This window comes from Chiloscyllium plagiosum, chromosome 10, assembly GCF_004010195.1.
Source record: "Chiloscyllium plagiosum isolate BGI_BamShark_2017 chromosome 10, ASM401019v2, whole genome shotgun sequence".
Lineage (NCBI taxonomy): Eukaryota > Metazoa > Chordata > Chondrichthyes > Orectolobiformes > Hemiscylliidae > Chiloscyllium > Chiloscyllium plagiosum.
Genome location: NC_057719.1, coordinates 16,233,641 through 16,255,759, shown reverse-complemented (window position 1 = coordinate 16,255,759; position 22,119 = coordinate 16,233,641). Strand labels below are relative to the sequence as shown.

Below are 22,119 nucleotides of genomic sequence, written 5' to 3'. Positions count from 1 at the left end.
GTGGATGACATTCTCTGGTTGCTATGCAGCAATAGGACAAACAAATTATTACCTGAGGCAAAATGATAAATGTATTGAGAAACAAGCTCTATTTACCACTGTGCTGATAAAAGATGATTTTCCCAACTTTGCTGACAAAGTTTGAAAGGAGGAAACAATTCCTGGCTGGAATCATTGTGGCCCCGCAACAGTGGAGAAAGTGCGAACTGCAGATGCTGGAGATCAGAGTCGAGAGTATGCTGCTGGGAAAGGACAGCAGGTCAGGCAGCATCCGAGGACCAGGAGAATTGATGTTTCGGGCATAAGCCCTTCATCAGGAAACTTCATTTCTGATGAAGGGTTTATGCCTGAAACGTCAATTCTCCTGCTTCTCAGATGCTGCCTGACCTGCTGTGCTTTGCCAGTACTACATCTCAGCCCCTCAACTATATTCCAATCAGATTAAAGGACAGCCTGATGATTCTTCAATCAGTTCTGGTACTTTCCCTGTCCCCATCTCCCTACGTTAAACATTACCTATCTACAACACATGATCTGCAGTGGTTCAAGATGACTGCTCACCATCAACTTCTCAAGGGCAACTAGGGATAAGCAATAAATGCTGGCTGAGGCAGCAATGGCTGCATTCCACAAGTGAATTTTAATAAAAGCAAATTGACTCTCAGTTAACAATAACACTTTAGGACAGTGAAACATTATGGATTATTCCTGATTTCTCTCCAGAATTACAGCCCTTTTTAACTGTTTGTACTTCAAAGAGTGTGGCAATCTTCTGTTGGAGAAATCCCATGGATTTTCCAGGGGTGCTACGTGGTGCACTGACTTCTTTTCTATGAGGCAAATTAAAGCTGGAGCTTGTTCACTACAGTGACAGGAATGACATATGAAGGGAAGTCTAGTAGACTGGACTTTAAATCTTTTGGAACTCAGGGGAATGAAAAGTCATGCACTGGAAAGTATACATTTTTTGAGAGTTTGACAGGTGCACAGAGGCTGCTATTTTTCCGCCTGGAGAATTTTGGTGTACAGAGTCTCAGGATAAAGGGCTTGTCATTTCAGATTGATATTGGTTGTGAATCTTTCAAATTCTCTATCCTAGATGCTATGGATGCTCAATATCTGGAAGTATTTAAGATTGAAAGTGAGAGATAGTTGAGGACAAAGGGAATCATAAGCTTCATATTGGCCCTGGGGTGGGTTCAGAGAAGGTTCACGAGAATGGTCCCAGGAATGAAAAGCTTAACATATGAGGAACGTTTGAAGACTCTGGGACTATACTTGATAGAGTTTAGAAGAATGAGGGGGGATCCAAGTGTAACTTACAGAATACTGAATGGCCTGGACAGGGTGGATGTTGGGAAGATGTTTCCTTTGGCAGAGGAGACTAGGACCTGAGGGCACAGACTTAAAGCAAAGGGACGACCTTTCAGAACAGAGATAATGGGAAACGTCGTCAGCCAGAGAGTGGTGAATCTATGGAATTCATTGCCAGAGAAGGCTGTGGAGGCCTTGAATATAGTTAAGTCATTGAGTATAGTTAAGACTGAGATAGATAGGTCCTTGATTGTCAAGGGGATCAAGGGTTACAGGGAGAAAGCAGGAGAATGGGGATGAGAAACTTATCAGCCATGATTAAATGGTGAGGTAGACTCGATAGGCTGAATGGCCTAAGTTCTGCTCCTACGCCTTATGGTCTTATCTTATGGTTTTCTCATATTCTTTGTCCTAGCTTGGAGTGAGCAAATAAGTATTTTTCAAACATATTTAATTAAAATGAGGATTAAATTAAATTATCTCCTAAGTTTATGGGATCTCTTAAAATAACATCACCTGTACCACAATACAAAAGGAAAGTTCTTCCTTTGCATTCACCCCTGAAGTTAAGGGATAACTAAAGAGGTAAAACGCTATGTGATTATCTCTTGTTTTGAATGTGAAAACATGTCTCTCTCTACACGCCTGTCTGTTTCTTCTCCAGATATTGATGAATGTCGACATGGATATTGTCAGCAGCTGTGTGCCAATATTGCTGGCTCCTACTCCTGCCAGTGTAATGCTGGATTCCTACTGAACGCTGATGGGAGATCATGTCAAGGTAATGAGCTTTTAGACGTCATTCCATCTAAGTGGCAAAATGCAGAGTGGGACATGCCACAGTGACTTTTGAAATCATTGTATGTTCCAGTTTAAAATGCATTGGAGCTGAGTTGTTTCTTGCTGCTTTTTGGCATGTCCCTATATTTCTAACCATTCCCCAACAATGGCATAATTTCATCATAAGCCAGAAAGAAACGTTCACCTCATCATTAAAGCCATTGATAGACCATTCTCAACATCTTCCTGTATTAGGAAGAAAGCCTAGATTTATCCAACCCTTCATAAAAAATTGCAATGTCCCTCCTTGTACCAGCCTGTCCTGGATAGTAGCACATTTTCCTCTGTGCCAAGAGATTGTGGATTCAAGTCCCAGTCCAGGACGTGAACACAAAGCTCAAAGATGACACTCCCACCAAAGGTGAGATGCTCTGTCTTTAAGATGCCATGTTAAACTAAGGCATTGAGTGCACATTCAGGTAGATGTTAAAGATCCCATTGAAATGCTTCAATAAAGAACAGGGGAGTTATTGTCAGTATCCCGCCCAAAGTTTATATCTCAAACATCACAGAGACAGATTATCTTGTTATTATTACATTGTTTTGAGAAAGTGAAGACTGCAGATGCTGGTGATCAGAGTTGGAGAGTGTGGTGCTGGAATACCACAGCCGATCAGGCAGCATCCAAGGAGCAGGATAGTCGACATTTCGGGCATAAGTCCTTTATCAGGAATGAGGCTCGTGGGCCAAGGGGGCTGAGAGATAAATTGGAGGGGAAGGTAGCTGGGAAGGCGATAGGTAGATGAAGGTGGGGGTGAAAGTGATGGGTCAGAGAGGAGGATGGAGCAGATAGGTGGGAAGGAAGATGGACAGATAGGACCATTAAGGCATTGAGTGCACATTCAGGTGGATGTTAAAGATCCCATTGAAATGCTTCAATAAAGAGCAGGGGAGTTATTGTCAGTATCCCGCCCAAAGTTTATATCTCAAACATCACAGAGACAGATTATCTTGTTATTATTACATTGTTGTGAGAAAGTGAGGACTGCAGATGCTGGTGATCAGAGTTGAAGAGTGTGGTGCTGGAATACCACAGCCGATCAGGCAGCATCCAAGTAGCAGGATAGTTGACATTTCGGGCATAAGTCCTTCATCAGGAATGAGGCTTCTGGGCCAAGGGGGCTGAGAGATAAATTGGAGGGGAAGGTAGCTGGGAAGGCGATAGGTAGATGAAGGTGGGGGTGAAAATGATGGGTCAGAGAGGAGGGTGGAGCAGATAGGTGGGAAGGAAGATGGACAGATAGGACCATTCAAGAGGGCGGTGCCGAGTTGCGAGGTTGAGACTGTGTGCAAATTGGCTGCAACATTTTTTTGCAACAGTGACTGCACTTCAAAGGTGCTTAATTAGCTGTGAAGCACTTTGTTATGAAATGCTCTAAAAGAAAGCAAGTCTCTTCATTACTTGCTGCCTTTGTCAGTTTAAATTGATGCATCATTTGTAGCAACTCAATAAAGCTCCTTCAGCATCTTCCAAATCCATGAACTCTACCACCTCAAAGGAGGTGAACATGACCAGCTGCAAGTACCCCTCCAAGCTACACACCTCCCACACATGAATTATATCGCCATATCTTTTTCTATCGTTAAGTCAAAATCCTGGAACTCACTTCCTAATAGCACTATTGGTGGTCCTGCATCCCATGGAACTGCAGTGGTTCAACAGGATGGCTCATCATCACCTTGTCAAGGGCAATTGGGGATAGGCAATAAACGTTGGCCAAGCCAACAATGTCACATCCCTTGAAAGAATAAATGAAGGAAGTATGTGACACTCTTGGCAATAAATTAAGAGGTCCAGGTAAAAAAAAATTACTGATAAGTTACACTTGGATTTGTTTTCTTAGTTCTTAGTAATGAAATTTCTTTGTTTTCTTCACCTGATTTAGTACATCAAGCTTCTCCTTATTCACCTGTTAATTACCCTTCAACACCTGATTACAGACTTTCATTTTCATTAAGTCATCATTTTCATTAAAAACAGACTTTAGCTTTAGCTTTATTGTCACATGTTAAATGAGCACAGTGGAAAGTTTGTAAGTCATGACTTTCTGTGACAGTCTTATGTCCCTCTTGATACATGTACACATGATTTAGGAGGTTCTTCCATCTATGTTTTTTTTCATTTTTTCCCCAAACCAATATTCATCCTGAAAGCTGAATGTCCAAAACTGGAAGCGTTGCTTCATCCATGGCCCATCTAGCAGTACCATTCCTTAGGCAATGGATCTTAATGCTGTAAGCTACATATTTCATGTTAACTATGTGAGAGAGTGCATCTTCAACTGATAGCCCCCATGTCTTACTATCATGATGGAAAATTGTAGGCACTCTATTGCAGTAATTGTTCACTCAGCTGAGCATAGATCTAATGCATTAGTTCGCCCCTGCAACCATCTACCCAGTCACCACTTGCCTTTGTTCTGCCATTTCAAGAAATATTACTCTGTGGGTAGGCAGTGCCAAGCAGCACCTCATTCCAGGTATCAGCAAGTTAGACAGGCTGATTACAGAGATAACTGTTTCCATACACATGGATTTATCTTCAATCATCTTCTGCCTTTCTGCCTATGATAGGCTGACTCTGGTAGGAGAGCAAAGCATTAATCCCAAGAGTGGGGGATGCTGGTAGCATAGTTATTGAAATTAGCCATTGTTGGAGCATTATTTGTCTCTGAGGCAACAATTTTTGACGGTTCCTTTTTTGGGATGCAGGCTTGTATCACTTGAGGATTTCTTTAACTGTAGTGAACATTTGTTGCAAAAATAAAAAAAAAGTCTTGCATTAATATAGTGCCTATTATAATCTCAGGCCATCATAAAAATGTTTTATAGCCAATAAAATAGTTACAGTGAAATTAAAACAAAGTAATGGAGATGCTGCTGATCTGAAATAATAAAAGCCACAAAGAGCTAGAGAAACTCAACAGGTCTGGCAGCGCTTCTGGAGAGAGAAACAGATTAACATTCAGCTAAACATGATTCTTCTGCAGAATTGAAGGGGGTTTGGAAACTAATGTTTTTTTTATGTTGTTGATAGAGGGAAGGAAGAGTGAGTCGAACAGATAGTGAGAGAGCCCAGAGCAAAATACAAAGGGAGTGTTAATGATAGTAGTGATCTAGATGTAGAATTGTGTAAATGCTGATATGAATAGTAGGAAAGTAGTTTCCCTTGCATGAAATACAATCAATTTACAAGCCACATGTTCCATAAATTGTAATAAATAGATGTGTAGATGATGCTTATTCAAAGTATATCAGGCTTTATACTTTAGCCTGATAAGTCACATCCAATTGTAATTTTTAAAAAAAGCATTGCTGTTTTGGACAGAAGGTCAATTATTTGTCATTTACATTCATTTTTTAAATAAGTATTTCCCTTGCCTATGTATCTAGACTGTAAGATATTTTTACCTTGTGCTCACTCTTTAACACTGAACTCTTTGCTGGTTGCCTCTTTAACCCCAGTTCAACACTCTCGAAATTTATGTTGGTTATTGACAGTAGTCACCTGATATTCACCGTGACAATATTTTCATAAGGAGATAAAGGATATTTTCTAGATTACATTGTAACAAGTGATTCGCTGTGCTGACACTGATTCTGTATGTCCATGCTCTAGATGTCGATGAATGTGCAGGAGAGAATCCTTGTAGCCAGCATTGCATCAACACCTATGGTTCCTTCCTTTGTCGCTGTGATACTGGATATGAGTTAAACTCGGACGGAACAGGCTGTGAGGGTAAGAAAAGGAACAGAATGATTTAATCTTGTTTCTTTAAATAAAAAAGCCTGTCTTTGTTTTCCTGCCTCTATCCACCATGGGGCGGCATGGTGGCTCAGTGGTTAGCACTGCTGCGTCACAGCTCCAGGGACACGGATTCAATCCCTGCCTTGGGCGACTGTCAATATGGAGTCTGCACATTCTCCCCGTGTCTGCAAGGGTTTCCTCCGGATGCTCCAGTTTCCTCCCACATTCCAAAGGATGTGCAGGTCAAGTGATTTGACCATGCTAAATTGCCCATAATGTTAGGTACATTAGTCAGGGGGAAATGTGTCTGGGTGGGTTACTCTTCGGAAGGTTGGTATGGATTTGTTGGGCTGAAGGGTCTGTTTCCACACTGTAGGGAATCTAATCACTAGAGAATCTCTAACTAAAATGTGCTCTTCATTGAGTAATGCATGAACTGATCCATGTTTTTACTAACATTATTAGCTCATACTTGGTCAGTGCTGAGATGTAGTTGTTGACGTAACTCCCAAAACCTTTCCTCTTCCATACAAATGATGCACCACGACTAGTATACAGCCACTCAGGGGCTTTGCTGGAAACTAATAAGGCTTATTAGATCTTCACTTGGAACAGATTAGATAAATGGAACATATTTCCACTATTACAGCATGGGGGTATTCTTCTGTAAAAAGGCTTTTGTGCATGAATGTGAAAATAGAAGCAATTAACTAGGGTGAAGCCTAAGTAGAACTAGGGCACCCGACAGTGGCCAAATGAGTGGGAATATATGTGAGCATCAAACTACATTGCATAGAAAAATCTAAAATTAGTTGCAGTTAATATAAAACAAATGACAAATTTGTCAGCTGCTGGATAGAGAAACAATGCTGTAATTGATAAAGCTTTAGCTACATTTTATCCAACTTGAATTCCAAATGAAATATTAATTTGTACTAAGTTATTTCATATGGATAGTTTTGTCAACAATGAAAAATGTTTGAATAGTGTCCCACAGTTGTAATTTGGTTGAAATAACAGAACAACACATTGCAAAGAGGATATTATGATGGGAATTGTAGACTTGATTAAAAAGAATAATTCAACTGGTATTAGAGTCATAGGGTCATAGAGATGTATAGCATAGGAACAGACCCTTTGGTCCAACTCATCCATGCCGACCAGATATCCTAATCATTTGCCAGCACTTGGCTCATATCCCTCTAAATACTTCCTATTCATATACACATCCAGATGCCTTTTAAATGCTGTAATTGTACCAGCCTCCACCACTTCCTCTGGCAGCTCATTCCATACGTGCACCACTCTCTGTGTGAAAAAATTGCCACTTGGGTCCCTTTTAAATTTTTCCACTCTCATCCTAAACACATGCCCTCTAGTTCTGGACTCCTCTATCACAGGGAAAAGACCATGTCTATTTACCATATCCATTCCCTTCATGACTTTATACATCTCTATAAGGTCATCCCTTAGCCTCCGATGCTCCAGGGAAAACAGCCCCAGCCTATTCAGCCTCTCCCGATAGCTCAAATCCTATAACCCTGGCAACCTCCTTGAAAATCTTTTCTGAACTCTTTCAAGTTTACAACATCCTTCCAAGAGGAGGGAGACCAGAATTACACAATAAATTCCAAAAGTGGCATCAGCAATGCCCTATACAGCCATAACTTGACCTTTCAACTCCTATACTCAATGCTTTGTCCAAGACAGGAAAGCATACCAAAAGCCTTCTTCACTATCCTATCTGCCTGTGACTCTACTTTCAAGGAATTATGAACCTGCACTCCATGGTCTCTTTGTTAAGCAACACTCCCCAGGACCTTACCATAAAGTGCATAAGTCCTGCTCTGATTTGCCTTTCCAAATGCAGCGCCTCAAATTTATCTAAATTAAATTCCATCTGACACTTCTCAGCCCTTTGGCCCATTTGATCAAGATTCTGTTGTACTCCGTGGTAACTGTCTTCGCTGTTCACTACACCTCCAATTTTGATGTCATCTGCAAACTTACTAACACTACCTCCTATGCTCCCATCCAAATAATTTATATAACTGATGAAAAGCAGTGGACCCAGCACTGATTCTAGTGACAAACCACTGGCCACAGCCTCTAGTCTGAAAAGCAACCCTCCATCATGAACCCTCTGTTCTGTATGGCTAGTTCTCCCTTTACACCATGAGCCCTAACCTTGCCAACCAATCTACCATGAGGAACATTGTTGAATGCCTTACTGAAGTCAACATAGCTCTGCCCTCATCAACCCTCTTTGGTATTTCTTCAAAAATCTCATTCAAGTTTGTGAGACATGATTTCCCATGCACAAAATCATGTTGACTATCCCTAATCAGTCCTTGCCGTTCCAAGTGCATGTAAATCCTTTTCCCTCAAGATTCCCTCCAACAACTTGCCCATCACTGATATCAGGCTCAGCAGTCTATAGTTCCCTGGCTTTTCTTTACCACCTTTCTTAAATAGTAGAATCACGTTCACCAACCTCCAGTCTTCTGGCACCTCACCTGTGACTATCGATGATACAAATATCTCAACAAAGGGCCCACCAATCACTTCCCTACCTTCCCACAGAGTTTTGATGATCAGATCTTGGGGAGTTTTATGCATTTTAAGGCATCTAGCACCTCCTCCTCTATAATATGGACTTTTTCCAAGATCTCACCATCTATTTCCCCACATTCAATATCTTCCATGTCCTTCTCCCCAGTGTACACTGACGCAAAATACTTGTTTACTATCTCCCCATCTCCTGTCGCTCCATATATAGGCTGCATTGCTGATCGTGAGGGGCCCTATTCTCTCCCTAGTTACCCTTTTGTCCTTAATATATTTATAAAAAGCATTTCGATTCTCATTAACCCTATTTGCCAAAGCTATCTCATGTGCCATTTTTGCCCTCCTGATTTCCCTCTTAAGTATACTCCTACTGCCTTTATACTTTTCTAAGGATTCACTCGATCTCTGCTGTCTATGCGTGGCATATGCTTTCTTTTTTTAACCAAACCCTCAATTTCTTTAGTCATCCAATATTCCCTACACCCACCAGCCTTGCCTTTCGCCCTAACAGCAATATACTGTCTCCGGACTCTCGTTATCTCATTTCTGAAGTCTTCCCATTTTCCAGCCGTCCCTTTACCTGGGAACATCTGCCTCCAATCAACTTTAGAAAGTTCTTGTCTAATACCAAACTAGCCTTCCTCCAATTTAGAACTTCAACTTTTAGATCTGGTCTATCCTTTTCCATCATTATTTTGAATCTTATAGAATTATGGTCGCTGGCCCCAGAGTGCTCCCCCACTGACATCTCAGTCACCTGCCCTGCCTTATTTCCCAAGAGTAGGTCATCGACATACTGAATCAGAAAATTTTCTTGTACATGCTTAACAAATTCCTCTCCATCTAAACTCTTAACACTATGGCAGTCCCAGTCTATATTTGGAAAGTTAAAGTCTCCTACCATAACCACCCTATTATTCTTACGGATAACTGAGGTCTCCTTACAAATTTGTTTCTCAATTTCCCACTGACTATTGGGGGAGTGGTCTATAATACCATCCCAATAAAGTGATCATCCCTTTGTTATTTCTCAGCTCCACCCAAATAACTTCCCTGGATGTATTTCTGGGAATATCCTCCCTCAGTACAGCTGTAATGCTATCCCTTATCAAAAACACCACTCCCCCTCCTCTCTTGCCCCCCCCCTTTCTGTCCTTCCATTAGCATTTGTATCCTGGAACATTAAGCTGCCAGTCCTGTCCATCCCTGAGCCATGTTTCTGTAATTGCTATGATATCCCAGTCCCATGTTTCTTACCATGCCCTGAGTTCATCTGCCTTCCCTGTTAGGCCTCGTGCATTGAAATAAACACAGTTTAATTTATCAGTTCTACCTTGTTCTCTGCTTTTTTTCTTGCCTGCCCTCACTATTTGATTCATTCCTTTTCCTAACTATACCAGTCTCAGATCAATCTCCTTCCTTACTATCTCCCTGGGTCCCAACCCCCTACCTTAGTAGTTTAAATCCTCCTGAGCAGCTCGAGCAAATCTCACTGCCAGTATATTAGTCCCCTTCCAATTCATGTGCAATCCATCTTCTTATACAGGTCACTTCTACCCCAGAAGCGATTCCAATGATCCAAAAATGTGAACCCTTCTCCCCTGCACCACCTCTCAGCCACACATTCATCTGTTCTATCCTCCTATTCCTACGCTCACTAGCTCATAGCACTGAGACTAATCCAGATATTACTACCCTTGAGGATGTCCTTTTTAAATTCCTGCTTAACTTTCTATATTCTCCCTTCAGAATCTCATCCCTTTCTCTTCCTATGTTAATGGTTTCAATGTGTACATTGAACCCTGATGATCCCTCATCCCTTTGAGAATATTCTGCATCCTCTCCCTTTCTATAACTGCCATCCATCACACCCCTCGCTCCTGTCAATTCCTTATTGCCTGTAACTGCTGCTCTAACTGATCCATGCGATATGACGGGATTTGCAACCAAAGATACTTCCTGTAGACATAATCATCAGTAAATAGAAACTCTCCCTAATCTCCCACATCCGACTGGAATAGCACATCACTCTACTGAAGGCCATCTTTGCTCCTTCACAATCTACCGAACCAGAAAATAACACTGCCTTATCGCTCCAGGCCAACTTAATATTTATGGCTTATATTTTCAAAATTTAATCAGGAGTCAGATCTCAATAAAACATATAATCAAGAAAGAGCCCACTCTATTCTCTATTGTCGATTTACAGCAAAACTACACTTAAAAACTATGCACGTATTTGTTCCTGTGCTGTGAGCTCTCCCACGCAGGTTCCTCCAAGGTCAGCTGTGAATTTCGCTGTTTGTTGCAGAGTTAAAATATACAGTTTAAGAATGGAATGGATGTCATAGAGTCATAGAGATGTACAGTATGGAAACAGACCCTTCGGTCCAACCCGTCCATGCCGACCAGATATTCCAACCCAATCTAGTCCCACCTGCCAGCACCCGGCCCCATATCCCTCCAAACCCTTCCTATTCATATACCCATCCAAATGCCTCTTAAATGTTGCAATTGTACCAGCCCCAGCCTCCACCACATCCTCTGGCAGCTCATTCCATATATGTACCACCCTCTGTGTGAAAAAGTTGCCCCTTAGGTCTCTTTTATATCTTTCCCCACTCGCCCTAAACCTATGCCCTCTAGTTCTGGACTCCCCCACCCCAGAGAAAGGACTTCATCTATTTATCCTATCCATGCCTCTCATGATTTTATAAACCTCTATAAGGTCACCCCTCAACCTCAGATGCTCGAGCGAAAACAGCCCCAGCCTGTTCAGCCTCTCCTGATAGCTCAAATCCTCCAACCCTGGCAACATCCTTGTAAATCTTTTCTGAACCCTTTCAAGTTTCACAACATTTTTCCAATAGGAAGGAGACCAGAATTGCACGCAATATTCCAACAGTGGCCTAACCAATGTCCTGTAAAGCCACAACATGATCTCCCAACTCCTGTACTCAATACTCTGACCAATAAAAAATCATTTCCTATCTTCATATTCTACTCAGAAATATTTGCATAAATACAGCTCTAGCTTTCTCTCAGAAAGTAAGAATTTGGTCAGGGTCCTGAGGTTGATTGACATCCAAAAGATAATGAACCACCCTTAATAGGTTAGTTAACAAAGTGGAAACACATGGAAAGAGAGAGGGGCAGCAGGGATATGAGATTAGCTGAGAGACACAAAACATTGCTGTGAATGGTTGCTTTTTGTTCTGGCGAAAGGTACACAGTGAAGCTCAATAGGAGTTGGTGTCACTGTTGGACCATTGTTTTTCCTCTTTATATATAACTTGACTGTGCATGTCACTATTTATACTTAGCAGATAACACAAACTTGAAACTATTGTGAACTGCTGGGGGAATTACAATACACTTTAAGAGAGCAGGTTTGGATTGCATGGAGATGTGCAGCAGGTCAGGCAGCATCCAGGGAACAGGAGAATCGACGTTTCGGGCATAAGCCCTTCTTCAGGAATGAATGCCCGAAACGTCGATTCTCCTGTTCCCTGGATGCTGCCTGACCTGCTGTGCTTTTCCAGCAACACATTTTCAGCTCTGATCTCCAGCATCTGCAGACCTCACTTTCTCCTTGCATGGAGATGTGGCCCATTAACTTTAATGCAAAGAACTGTGAAGAGAGACATTTGGTTAGAAAAACAAGTTGAGACAATATAAACAAAAGGCTATGATTTTGAAGATGTTATAAGGATTTGAGTGTTTTATGAATGTTCTGTGTTCAAAAGGCAGCAGTTTGGTCTTCACACTGTCTTTATTGAAGTACTTGCAAAATGGCTGCCTCAAATATGTATGCTACATGGTAGCAGTCACATGACTACAGCAAACCAAGAGGCACATTGGTAGAGATTAAATTTCAATACCAAACAATGTGCATAAATTGTTGAGGATGGATGGAAATGTTAAGAAATGGCTAAAATGCATACAGAATCCTTGCTTTATATATAAATGTAGAGTACAACAGCAAGGAAATTATGAAAAACCTTTGTAAAACACTGGTTTTGCCTTAATGATAATATTGTGTTAAGCCTTGAGCACCACATTTTAGAAACATGGTAAAACACCAGAGAAAGCAGAAAACATTTACAGGAATGGTTCCAAGGATGAGAGACTTCTTTATGTGAATAAATAATGCTGGCACGGTGAGTTGAAAGGCCTCTTCTGCACTGTAAGATTCTATGATTCTGTGACGAATCTGGGGCTGTTCTTGGAGAAATGAAGTTTGATAGGAAATAAGATTGTTCAAAATCATCAGGGCTTTGGGAAGAATGGGTAGAGAGAAACTGGTTAATGAAGGAAGAAGGGTCATTAACCAGAGGATTAAATTTACCATGGTTGTCATAAGAGGCTTTGGTGACATCAGTAAGATCTCTTTCATGCAGTAAATGGTTAGGCTCTGGGAAAGGTTTCAATTGTGGCCTTCAAAAGGGAATTGAATAAGAACCTAAAAAGAGAGAAAATACAGGGCAGGAGAATAGGAATAATAGGGTTGCCAGTGCAAAGATTAGCAAGGTGGGTCAAACCACCTCCTTCTGTGCTATGATTGCTTATCTCTGCAATGTTAAAAATCATACAACATCAGGTTATAGTCCAACAGGTTTAATTGGAGGCACTAGCTTTTGGAGCACTGCTTGACAACCACCTGATGAAGGAGCAGTGCTCCGAAAGCTAGTGCTTCCAATTAAACCTATTGGACTATAACCTGGTGTTGTCTGATTTTTAACTTTGTACACCCCAGTCCAACACTGGCTTTCCCACTTTTACCCATTATGTTATAGGATTTACTTCGGTGACTCAATTCACTTCAGGATGGGAATTTTGAGAAATAGAATGTTTTCCAATTTGTACCACTCAGCATTGAGCATGCTCAGGTCAGGCTATGACAGAGTAAGGCTCGCTTTGCTATGCCTTTACAATAAAACCTTATTCCCAACATAAAACAGAACCAACACCCCCAAGGGAGTTTCCTAAGTTCCCAAAGACTATAAGGTGTAGGAACAGAATTAGGCGCATCAAGTCTTCTGTTCCAATGAGTTCCATAGAAGCCTCTTCCATAGAATGCAAACTGCAGATGTGCAGAAAGACTTGTTTGTAGCCTCATCTGTCAGATGGATTCAAACATGTTTCTGAAAAGACAGGACAGCGTGTTCCTCTGAGAGTCCTCAAATTCCCTGGTGAGCATATTTTACAAGAAAATTATTATATTGTATGTTTTTGCTTGGTGGTATGTTATCAAAGGAGCTGCTCTGGAGAAGTCAGTGCACTGATAGTGTGAAACAACTGTTAATAACTCTGGGTTAGTTAGGCCATCTCAGTGTTGATACTGCAGTAGTCCTCAATGGTGCCATCAACATTTGTTGCTGAAAAAAAGTAAACCTTGAAAATGCCAGACGATAAATTCAGCACATTTTTAGAAAGATGGTTAACATTTGTGGTTTAATCCTTACAATGGATCGATCTTTAGCAAGGAATTTCACAGCCAAGGGTAAAATGTACAGGATAAAGCCTGAAGAAAAATTCAACAAAGGTGGGAGTCATAGAGTCAGAGTCATACAGCACAGAAAGAGATCCTTTAGTTCAGCTAATCCACACCAACCGGACATCCCAATCTGACGTAAGCCCATATCCCTCTAAACCTTTCCTATTCATATACCCATCCAAATGCCTTTTAAATGTTGTATTTGTACCTGCCTCTACCACTTCAACTGGCAGCTCATTCCATATACTCGTTCTGCATGAAAATGTTATCCTTCAGGTCCTTTTTAAATCTTTACCTTCTCGCCTTAAACCTATGTTCTCCAGTTTTGGACTCCCTCACCCCTAGAAAAAAGACATTGGCTATTCACCCTATCTCATGATTTTATAAACCTCTATAAGATCACCCTTCAGCAACACACCCCAGGACTTTGCCATTAAGTGGATAGGTCCTCTCCTGTTTTGTCTTTCCAAAATGCAACACCTCACGTTTATCTAAATTAAACTCCATTTGCCACTCTTCAACCAAATAGCCCATCTGAACAAGGTCCCATTGTAGTCTGAGATAATCTTCTTCACTGTCCACTACACCATCTATTTGGTGTCATCTGCAAACTTACTAACCATACCTCCGATATTCACGTCCAAATCATTTATAGAAATGATGAAAGACAGAGGACCCAGAACTCAACCTTGTGGCATACCACTGGTCACAGGCCTCCAAAACAACATCCCTCCACCACCACCTTTTGTCTTCTACCTTCAAGCCAATTTTGTATCCAATTGGCTAGCTCCTCCTGGATCTCCTGTGATCTTACCTTGCTAACCAGTCAAACATGCAGAACCTTGTTGAATGCTTTGCTGAAGTCCATATAGACAACATTGCTTGGCTTTTGTCAATCTTTTTTGTCACTTCTTCAAAAAACTCAATCAAATTTGTGAGACATGATTTCCCATGCTGACTATCCTTAATCAGTCCTTGCCTTTCCAAATGCATGTAAGTCCTGTCCCTCAGAATCCCCTCCAACAACTTAACTATCACTGACATAAGGCTTACTGGTCTATAGTTCTCTGGTTGTTCCTTACAGCCTTTCTTAAATAATGGCACTACATTAGCCAAACCCTAGTCCTTCGGAACTTCACCCGTGCTTATCCAAGATATAAATACCTCAACAAGGGCCCAGTAACCTCTTTCCTCACTTCCCACAAAGTTCAGGGGTACACCTGATCAGGCATTATCTACCTTTGTGCATTTAAAGACCACCAGCACCTCCTCTTCTGTAATATAAACTCTTTTCTTGACATGAATATTTACATCCTCAAGTTCTGTAGCTTCCGAGTCCAAACTTGGTTAGAGACAAACTGGAATCCAAGGTAGACAAGCAGGAGACTGGAAGAACCCAGCAAGTCAGGCAGCATCAGGAGGTGGAGAAGTCAACGTGTCGGGTGTCACCTTTCTTCAGAAAAGGTTACACCTGAAATGTTGACTTCTCCACCTCCTGATGCTGCCTTGTTTGCTGTGTTCCGCCAGCCTCCTGCTTGTCTATCAGAGTCCAAAAGGCAAGGTAGTGGAAGCAGACACAATAATAGCATTCAAGAACCATCTGGATGAATACATGAATAGGACGGGAATAGAGGGATATGGATGCTGTAAGTGAAGACAGTTTTAGTATGAAAGGGCAAAATGTGTCAGCGCAGGCTTGGAGGGCTGAAGGACCTGTTCCTATGCTGTATTGTTCTTCTTTGTTCTAATGTCAATGAGATGAAGTGTGAAAGGTGTTTGTTTTGGCTCTGTTTACTAACCCCGAGGAACATGTACACTCCAGGAAGGTGTGTGCACATGTGCTAGTGCAGAAGATTGATAGGAACGTGTGCACATGCAAATCTTTGACACTGGCCTGCCTGCTAATATGAAATAGTATGTGCTTCCTGATGCTAAGGGCACTTAGCATTATTCCATTACCACACTATGTGTACCGAAGGATGCAACCATGAATAGCGAAGGGGTCGGGGAAAGATTGGGATTGGGGGGGTTGATGGAGAAGAGATTGGATGGGGGAGGTGAAGGGAAACAGAGAATAGTCTCTCTTTCCCCCGTCCCTCGAGGACCTAATCATTCCCCAACCCTCATCCATTCTCTCTCCCCTTCTTCTCTGGTCTATTCTCTCTCCCCTACTCTACCAACTCCTCCCCAGTCTGTTCTCACCCATCCCCACCACCCCTCCCTCCTTGGTCTGTTCTCTTTCTCTCTCCTCTCTTGTCCCATGTCAGGCCATGTGCACATGTGCAGTGAAGACATTTGTGGATGACACAGCAGTGTGCAGTGCCTGGAACTGTGTACATACATGTTGCAGTGTGAGTATGTATGTTCAGTTACTCCAAAGTTTCCATGTCATCAAACACTGCTATTTGTTTTTCCATTGTGAGAGGGTACAGTCTCACTCTGGAAGATGTAAAGGAGGTGATGTCAAATCAACGGCCTCATCGCAACTCTCCAAATTAAGATCAATTGAAATAAAACCCAGGGGTGATGTGAGACAAGCTGCAGTTTTAAATTCATGCACAAATTAAAATTCAAGCATTCTAATGTAACACAGACCAGAACTGGTTATAAATTGGAGCAACAGTGATTTGTAAGTAGAGTTGCTGTGTTAACAGCAGTGGTCAATAGGACATTCAAGGAGTCTGATAGTGGAAAGGGCAGGAATGCGGTCCTCAAATGTAATGTTATAGCTCGCCTGGTTTTTGTGAGATATTCATGCATTTGTATAAAGCCATTAGACCATAAGAACATAAGATATAGGAGCAGAAATTAGGCCATTTGGCCCATCGAGTCTGCTCTGCCAATCTATCATGGCTGATAAATTTCTCAACTCCATTCTCCCGCTTTCTCCCCGTAACCCTTGATCCCCTTTACAATCAAGAACTTATCTATCTCTGTCTTAAATATACTCAATGACCTGGCCTCCACAATCTTCTGTGGCAATGAATTGCATAGATTCACCACTTTCTGGCTAAAGAAGTTTCTCCTTAGCTCTGTTCTAAAAGATCTTCACTTTACTCTAAGGCTGTGCCCTTGTGTTCTAGTCTCTCCTACCAATGGAAACATCTTCCCAATGTCCATTCTGTCCAGACCATTCAGTGTTCTCTATATTTCAAATGGATTACCCCTCATTCTTCTAAACTCCATCGAGTATAGGCACAGAATGCTCAAATGTTCCTCATTTGTTAAGCTGTTCATTCCTGGGACCATTCTTGTGAATTTCCTCTGAACATGGTCCAGGGCCAGTACATCCTTCCTGAGATTTGGGGCGCAAAATGTAGTTTGATCAGAGCTTATAGAGCCTCAGAAGTATATCCTTGCTTTTATATTCAAGTCCTTTCAAAATAAATGCCATCATTGCATTGGCCTTCCTAACTATTGACACAGTCTGCAAGCTTACCTTGAGAGAATCCTGGACTAGAACTCACAAGTCTGAATTTTCTCCTCATTTAGAAAATAGTCCATGCCTCTACTCTTCCTACCAAAGTGCATTACCTTGTCCTTTCCCACATTGTACTCCATCTGCCACTTGTTTGACCACTCTCCTAACCTGTCCAAATCCTTCTGCAGTCTCCCTGCTTTCTCAATGCTATCTGTCCCTCTACCTATCTTTGTATCATCTGCAAACTTAGCCAGAATGCCCTCAGTTCCTTCATCCAGATTGTTAATGTAGGAAGTAAAAAGTTGTGGTCCCAACACTGAGCCTTGTGAACACCACATGTCACCCACTGCCACCCTAAAAAGGACCCTTTTACCCCCGCTTTTTGCTTCCTGTCAGACAGCCAAGCATCTATCCATCCTAGCACCTTGCTTCTGACACCATGGCCCCTGATGTTACTCAGTAGCCTCCTGTGTGACACCTTGTCAAAGGCCTTCTTGAAGTCCAGTTAGATAACATCCATTGGTTTTCCTTGATTTAATCTGCTCATTACTTCCTCAAAGTATTCGAGCAGATTTGTCAGGCATGACCTCCCTTGATGAAACCATGCTGACTCTGCTGTATTTTACCATACCCTTCCAAGTATTCAAAAATCTCATCCTCCACGATGGATTCCAGGATCTTACCCATGACTGAGGTTTGTTTGTAATTGGTCTGTAATTTTCTAACTTCTGCCTTACTGCCTTTTTAAACAGGGGTGTTGTGTTAGTGATTTTCCAGTCTCTCCCTTATTCAAGTGATTTCTAAAAGATTATCACTAATGCCTCCGCTATCTCTTCAGTTATCTCCCTTAGAACTCTGAGGTGGAGTCCATCTGTTCCGGGTGATTCATCTACGTTCAGGCCTTTCAGTTTTTCTAGCACCTTCTCCTTGATTATGGCCACCATCCCCAACTCTGCCCCCTCACTCTCTTGAAGTTTTGGGAAATTACTCATGTCTTCCATTGTGAAGACTAACATGAAGTAATTATTCAGTTCCTCAGCCATTTCTTTGTTCCCCCTTTCTATCTCTCCTGTGTCATTTTCCAATGGCCCAATATCCACTTTTGCTTCTCTTTTGCTCTTTATCTATCGAAAAAGCTCTTAGTCTTCCTTTATATTACTGGCTAGCTTACCTTCATATTTAATCTACTCCCTCATTTTTTTTGTTGACCTCTGTTGGTGTTTGTAAGCTTTCCAATCCTCTGGTTTCTCACTGTTCTTCGCTACTTTTTATGCTTTCTCTTTTGCTTTTATGCTATCCCTGACTTCCCTAGTCAGCCATGGTTGCCTCATCCTCCTTGTACCATGCTTCCTTTTCCTCAGGATGAATCTCTGCTGTGTCTCCTGAATTACTCCCAGAAACTCCTGCCATTGATGTTCCACTGTCTTTCCTGCTATCTTCCTCTCCCAGTCAATTCCACCCAGCTCTTCCCTCATGCCTTTGTAGTTCAGCTGAAATAGCATTTCCTCTAATTCTGTCTTCTCTCTCTCAAATTGCAGAATAAATTCAATCATGTTATGATCACTGCCTCCTAAGGATTCCTTCACTCTATCAAGTCTGCCGTATTACGCAGCCCTAAATCCAATATTGCCTGTTCCCTAATGGGCTCCAGCACAAGCTGCTCCAAAAATCCATCTTGCAGACATTCACAAATTCCTTTTCTTGTGAACCACTACCAACCTTATTTTCCCAGTCCACACGCACATTGAAATCCGCCATGATCACTGTAATTTTGTCTTTCCTGTACATCTTTCCTGTCTCCTGGTGTATCTTGTGCCCCAGTTCCTGACTACTGTTTGCAGACCTGTACATAACTCCAGCTATGGCTTTTTTACCTTTGCAGTTCCTCAATTCTACCCACACAGATTCTACACCATCTGACCCTACTTCTTTTCTTACTATTGATTTAATTTCATTTCTTACTATTATTGCAACCCAACCCCTTTACCCACATGCCTTTCTGTTTGATGGGATGTATATCCTTGAATATTCAGTTCCTAATCCTGATCCCATTGCAGCCATGTCTTCGTTTGCCCGCCATGCCATACCTGCCAATTTCGATCTGCACCACAAGGTCATTTACCATATTCCTTATACTGCATACATTCAGATATAACACCTTGAGTCCTGTATTAACCGTCCCTCTTCTCATTGTCGTTCATTTATCCAGTGTACTTGAAGTTTGATTGCTAACCATTTCCAGATACTCTGTCCTATTTGTATCTGCTGGAGATTTTAATAACCTCTCCTGAGTTCTGCACTCTTACCGCTTCCTTTCATTTGGGTTCTCTAATTTCTCCAATAACTGAATCCTCCCCCTCTCGTCCCCTCGTCCCCACACACCATTTAGTTTAAAGCACTATCTATAGGCTTATTTATGTGATTTGCTAGGACTCTGCACCCCAGCATGGTTCAGATGAAAACCTAAAGTTGGTGAACTGCATATATCCAGTGACCATTGGAGGGAAATATGGTAGCAAACTTGCTCACAGGAAGCTCAGAAAGACAATATGATTGTTTCACTGATGTTTATTGAGGGATAAATATTGAGCAGAACACTGGGGAGGTCACCCCTGGCCCACTTTGAAAGAGTGGGCCACAGGATCTTTGGATCCATCTGAGAAGCAGACAAGGGTCTTGTTTTAATGTCTCATCTGAAAGACCCACATCTGTCAGCGCAGCATTCCCTCAGCACTGTATTGTCAAGTGTCTAGGATGTGGTACCATCGATCACAGAAGATTTGTACATTAATGGAATGGAAGCCTTTTCTGTTGAAGAGGATTGCCACAATATGAGATGGCCTCAGCCTATTTAGTCTGTAGCACCCTGTGCCTGGGGGATGCCAGCTATATTGGCAAAGCCTACTGCCAAGCAGGCAGCAAATGAGATTAGGCAGTGTGATCCAGTACAAACTATATTGGTAACAGCTTTAATGGATTTGTAGGTCAAGAGTTGAGAGATCCCCGTAGATCCCCAGTGGATTGTTGGAAGCAACCATTAGCATAACAGGTAAGTGTCACTGTCACCTTGATGGCTGCTAGGATGACATGGTCACCTGCTCTTCAGGTTGCAGGTCCTACTCAGCTGTTCAGTATCAACATCCTGGGACAATATCAGTCTGCAGCAGCACTGCTCATCCAGAGGAAATGGCATTGAGGATGGTAGACTCCAGGCCTCCTATACCTCTTCTGGGAAAATTCACCTCCACAATCCGCCAATACCCTCCCACTTGTGACTGGAAAACCTGTCATGCAACAAAAAAGAGCAAATGGTATCTTAAATATGATCTGAAAGGAAGAAACATAAAAGCTAACATATTTCTTTTCTTCTGATTTGTCTTTTAAAAGTTTGTAAAAGAAATTGCAGTGAAAGAGAACCAGAAAAGACAATATTTAACCTAAAACAAAAACCTGTAATGCTGAAACCGCCACCTTGTGGCCTCTCTATCACAATACATTATTTGCAGGAAACTCGGCCACTGCTCGTGACTTTTGCAGACATTGTGTTAAAAATTCCTGGTTTCTATTACATTTTTTAAAAAAATGTAATATTTCTATTTTTTCAGTTACAATTCAATTTTGATCTATTTTGTATCCTGGCTTGCCATGTAGTTCTGGTTATATGAATTAAAAGACAATTTATTTAAATTATCCAGTCAATCTTTCTAAGCTTTCTTGGTTGAGTTATTTACATTGCTGAATTCAAATTATTAGCTGTTAAAAATATATTATAGCATAAATTTTCAATGAACTGCAATACACTGCGTAAATATAAATTTTTCCTGCGTACAAGTTAATAATGAGTGAGAGAGACCATTTTACCGGTTGAACTCATTTAGAAAAATAATATTTGCATGTATGGGACATACTGTTTTGAGGCTAAAATATGAGCCTTTCCAGGAACAAAAAAATACAAGTAAATGAATCACAGTAACAACCTGAAATTTTATAGTGCCTTTTAATGTATTAAAACTTCCTGAGGTGAGTCATAGCAATATAATCAGGCAGAATTTAAACTATTTTCCAATCACCTGTTCGCATCTCTGGAATGGGTAGGACATGGAACAATTGAACACTACAGCCAAAGCTCATGTGATGCCAAGACTATGGGAGAAGTGAATTAGAGTGGAATAGTGAGGTATTTGTTTTTACCTGGCGCAAACCCGATGGGATGAAAGGCCTTTATTCTGCACGGTAGACCAATATGATTCCATAAGGGCTTAATTAAAGGAGGGCGACGGGTATTTTCCAGATGCTGGTAGTCATCTAATTGCCCGGAGAGGCTTTCTGTTGGCAGACTGGAAGTGGTGTTGTACAATGTCCCAGGCATGGCCTAGGGCTGTCCCTCCCTCTCTCCCTCCTACCCATGTTGAATTGAATTTGAATTGAATTGAATTTATTGTCACATGTACCAAGGCACAGTGAAAAGCTTTGGCTTGTGAGCAATACAGGCAGATCTCATAGTTAATAGAACATTGAACATAGAACAATACAGCACAGAACAGGCCCTTCGGCCCACGATGTTGTGATACAGGCAGTCTCATAGTTAATAGAACATTGAACATAGAACAATACAGCACAGAACAGGCCCTTCGGCCCACGATGTTGTGCCGAACATTTGTCCTAGCTTAAGCACCCATCCATGTACCTATCCAATTGCCGCTTAAAGGTCACCAAAGATTCTGACTCTAC

The 22,119-nt window shown here is 41.6% G+C and overlaps 1 protein-coding gene across 1 annotated transcript in view; it reads left to right on the top strand.

Moving 5' to 3' along the window:
* The window catches only part of fbln5 (fibulin 5), a 91,089-nt gene that overhangs the window by 52,506 nt on the left and 16,464 nt on the right, over positions 1 to 22,119 (top strand). Inside the window, exons 6-7 of the mRNA XM_043698461.1 lie at positions 1,979 to 2,095; positions 5,774 to 5,893. Of these exons, the coding sequence (XP_043554396.1) occupies positions 1,979 to 2,095; positions 5,774 to 5,893 (237 nt within the window). The remainder of the gene's footprint in view (positions 1 to 1,978; positions 2,096 to 5,773; positions 5,894 to 22,119) is intronic.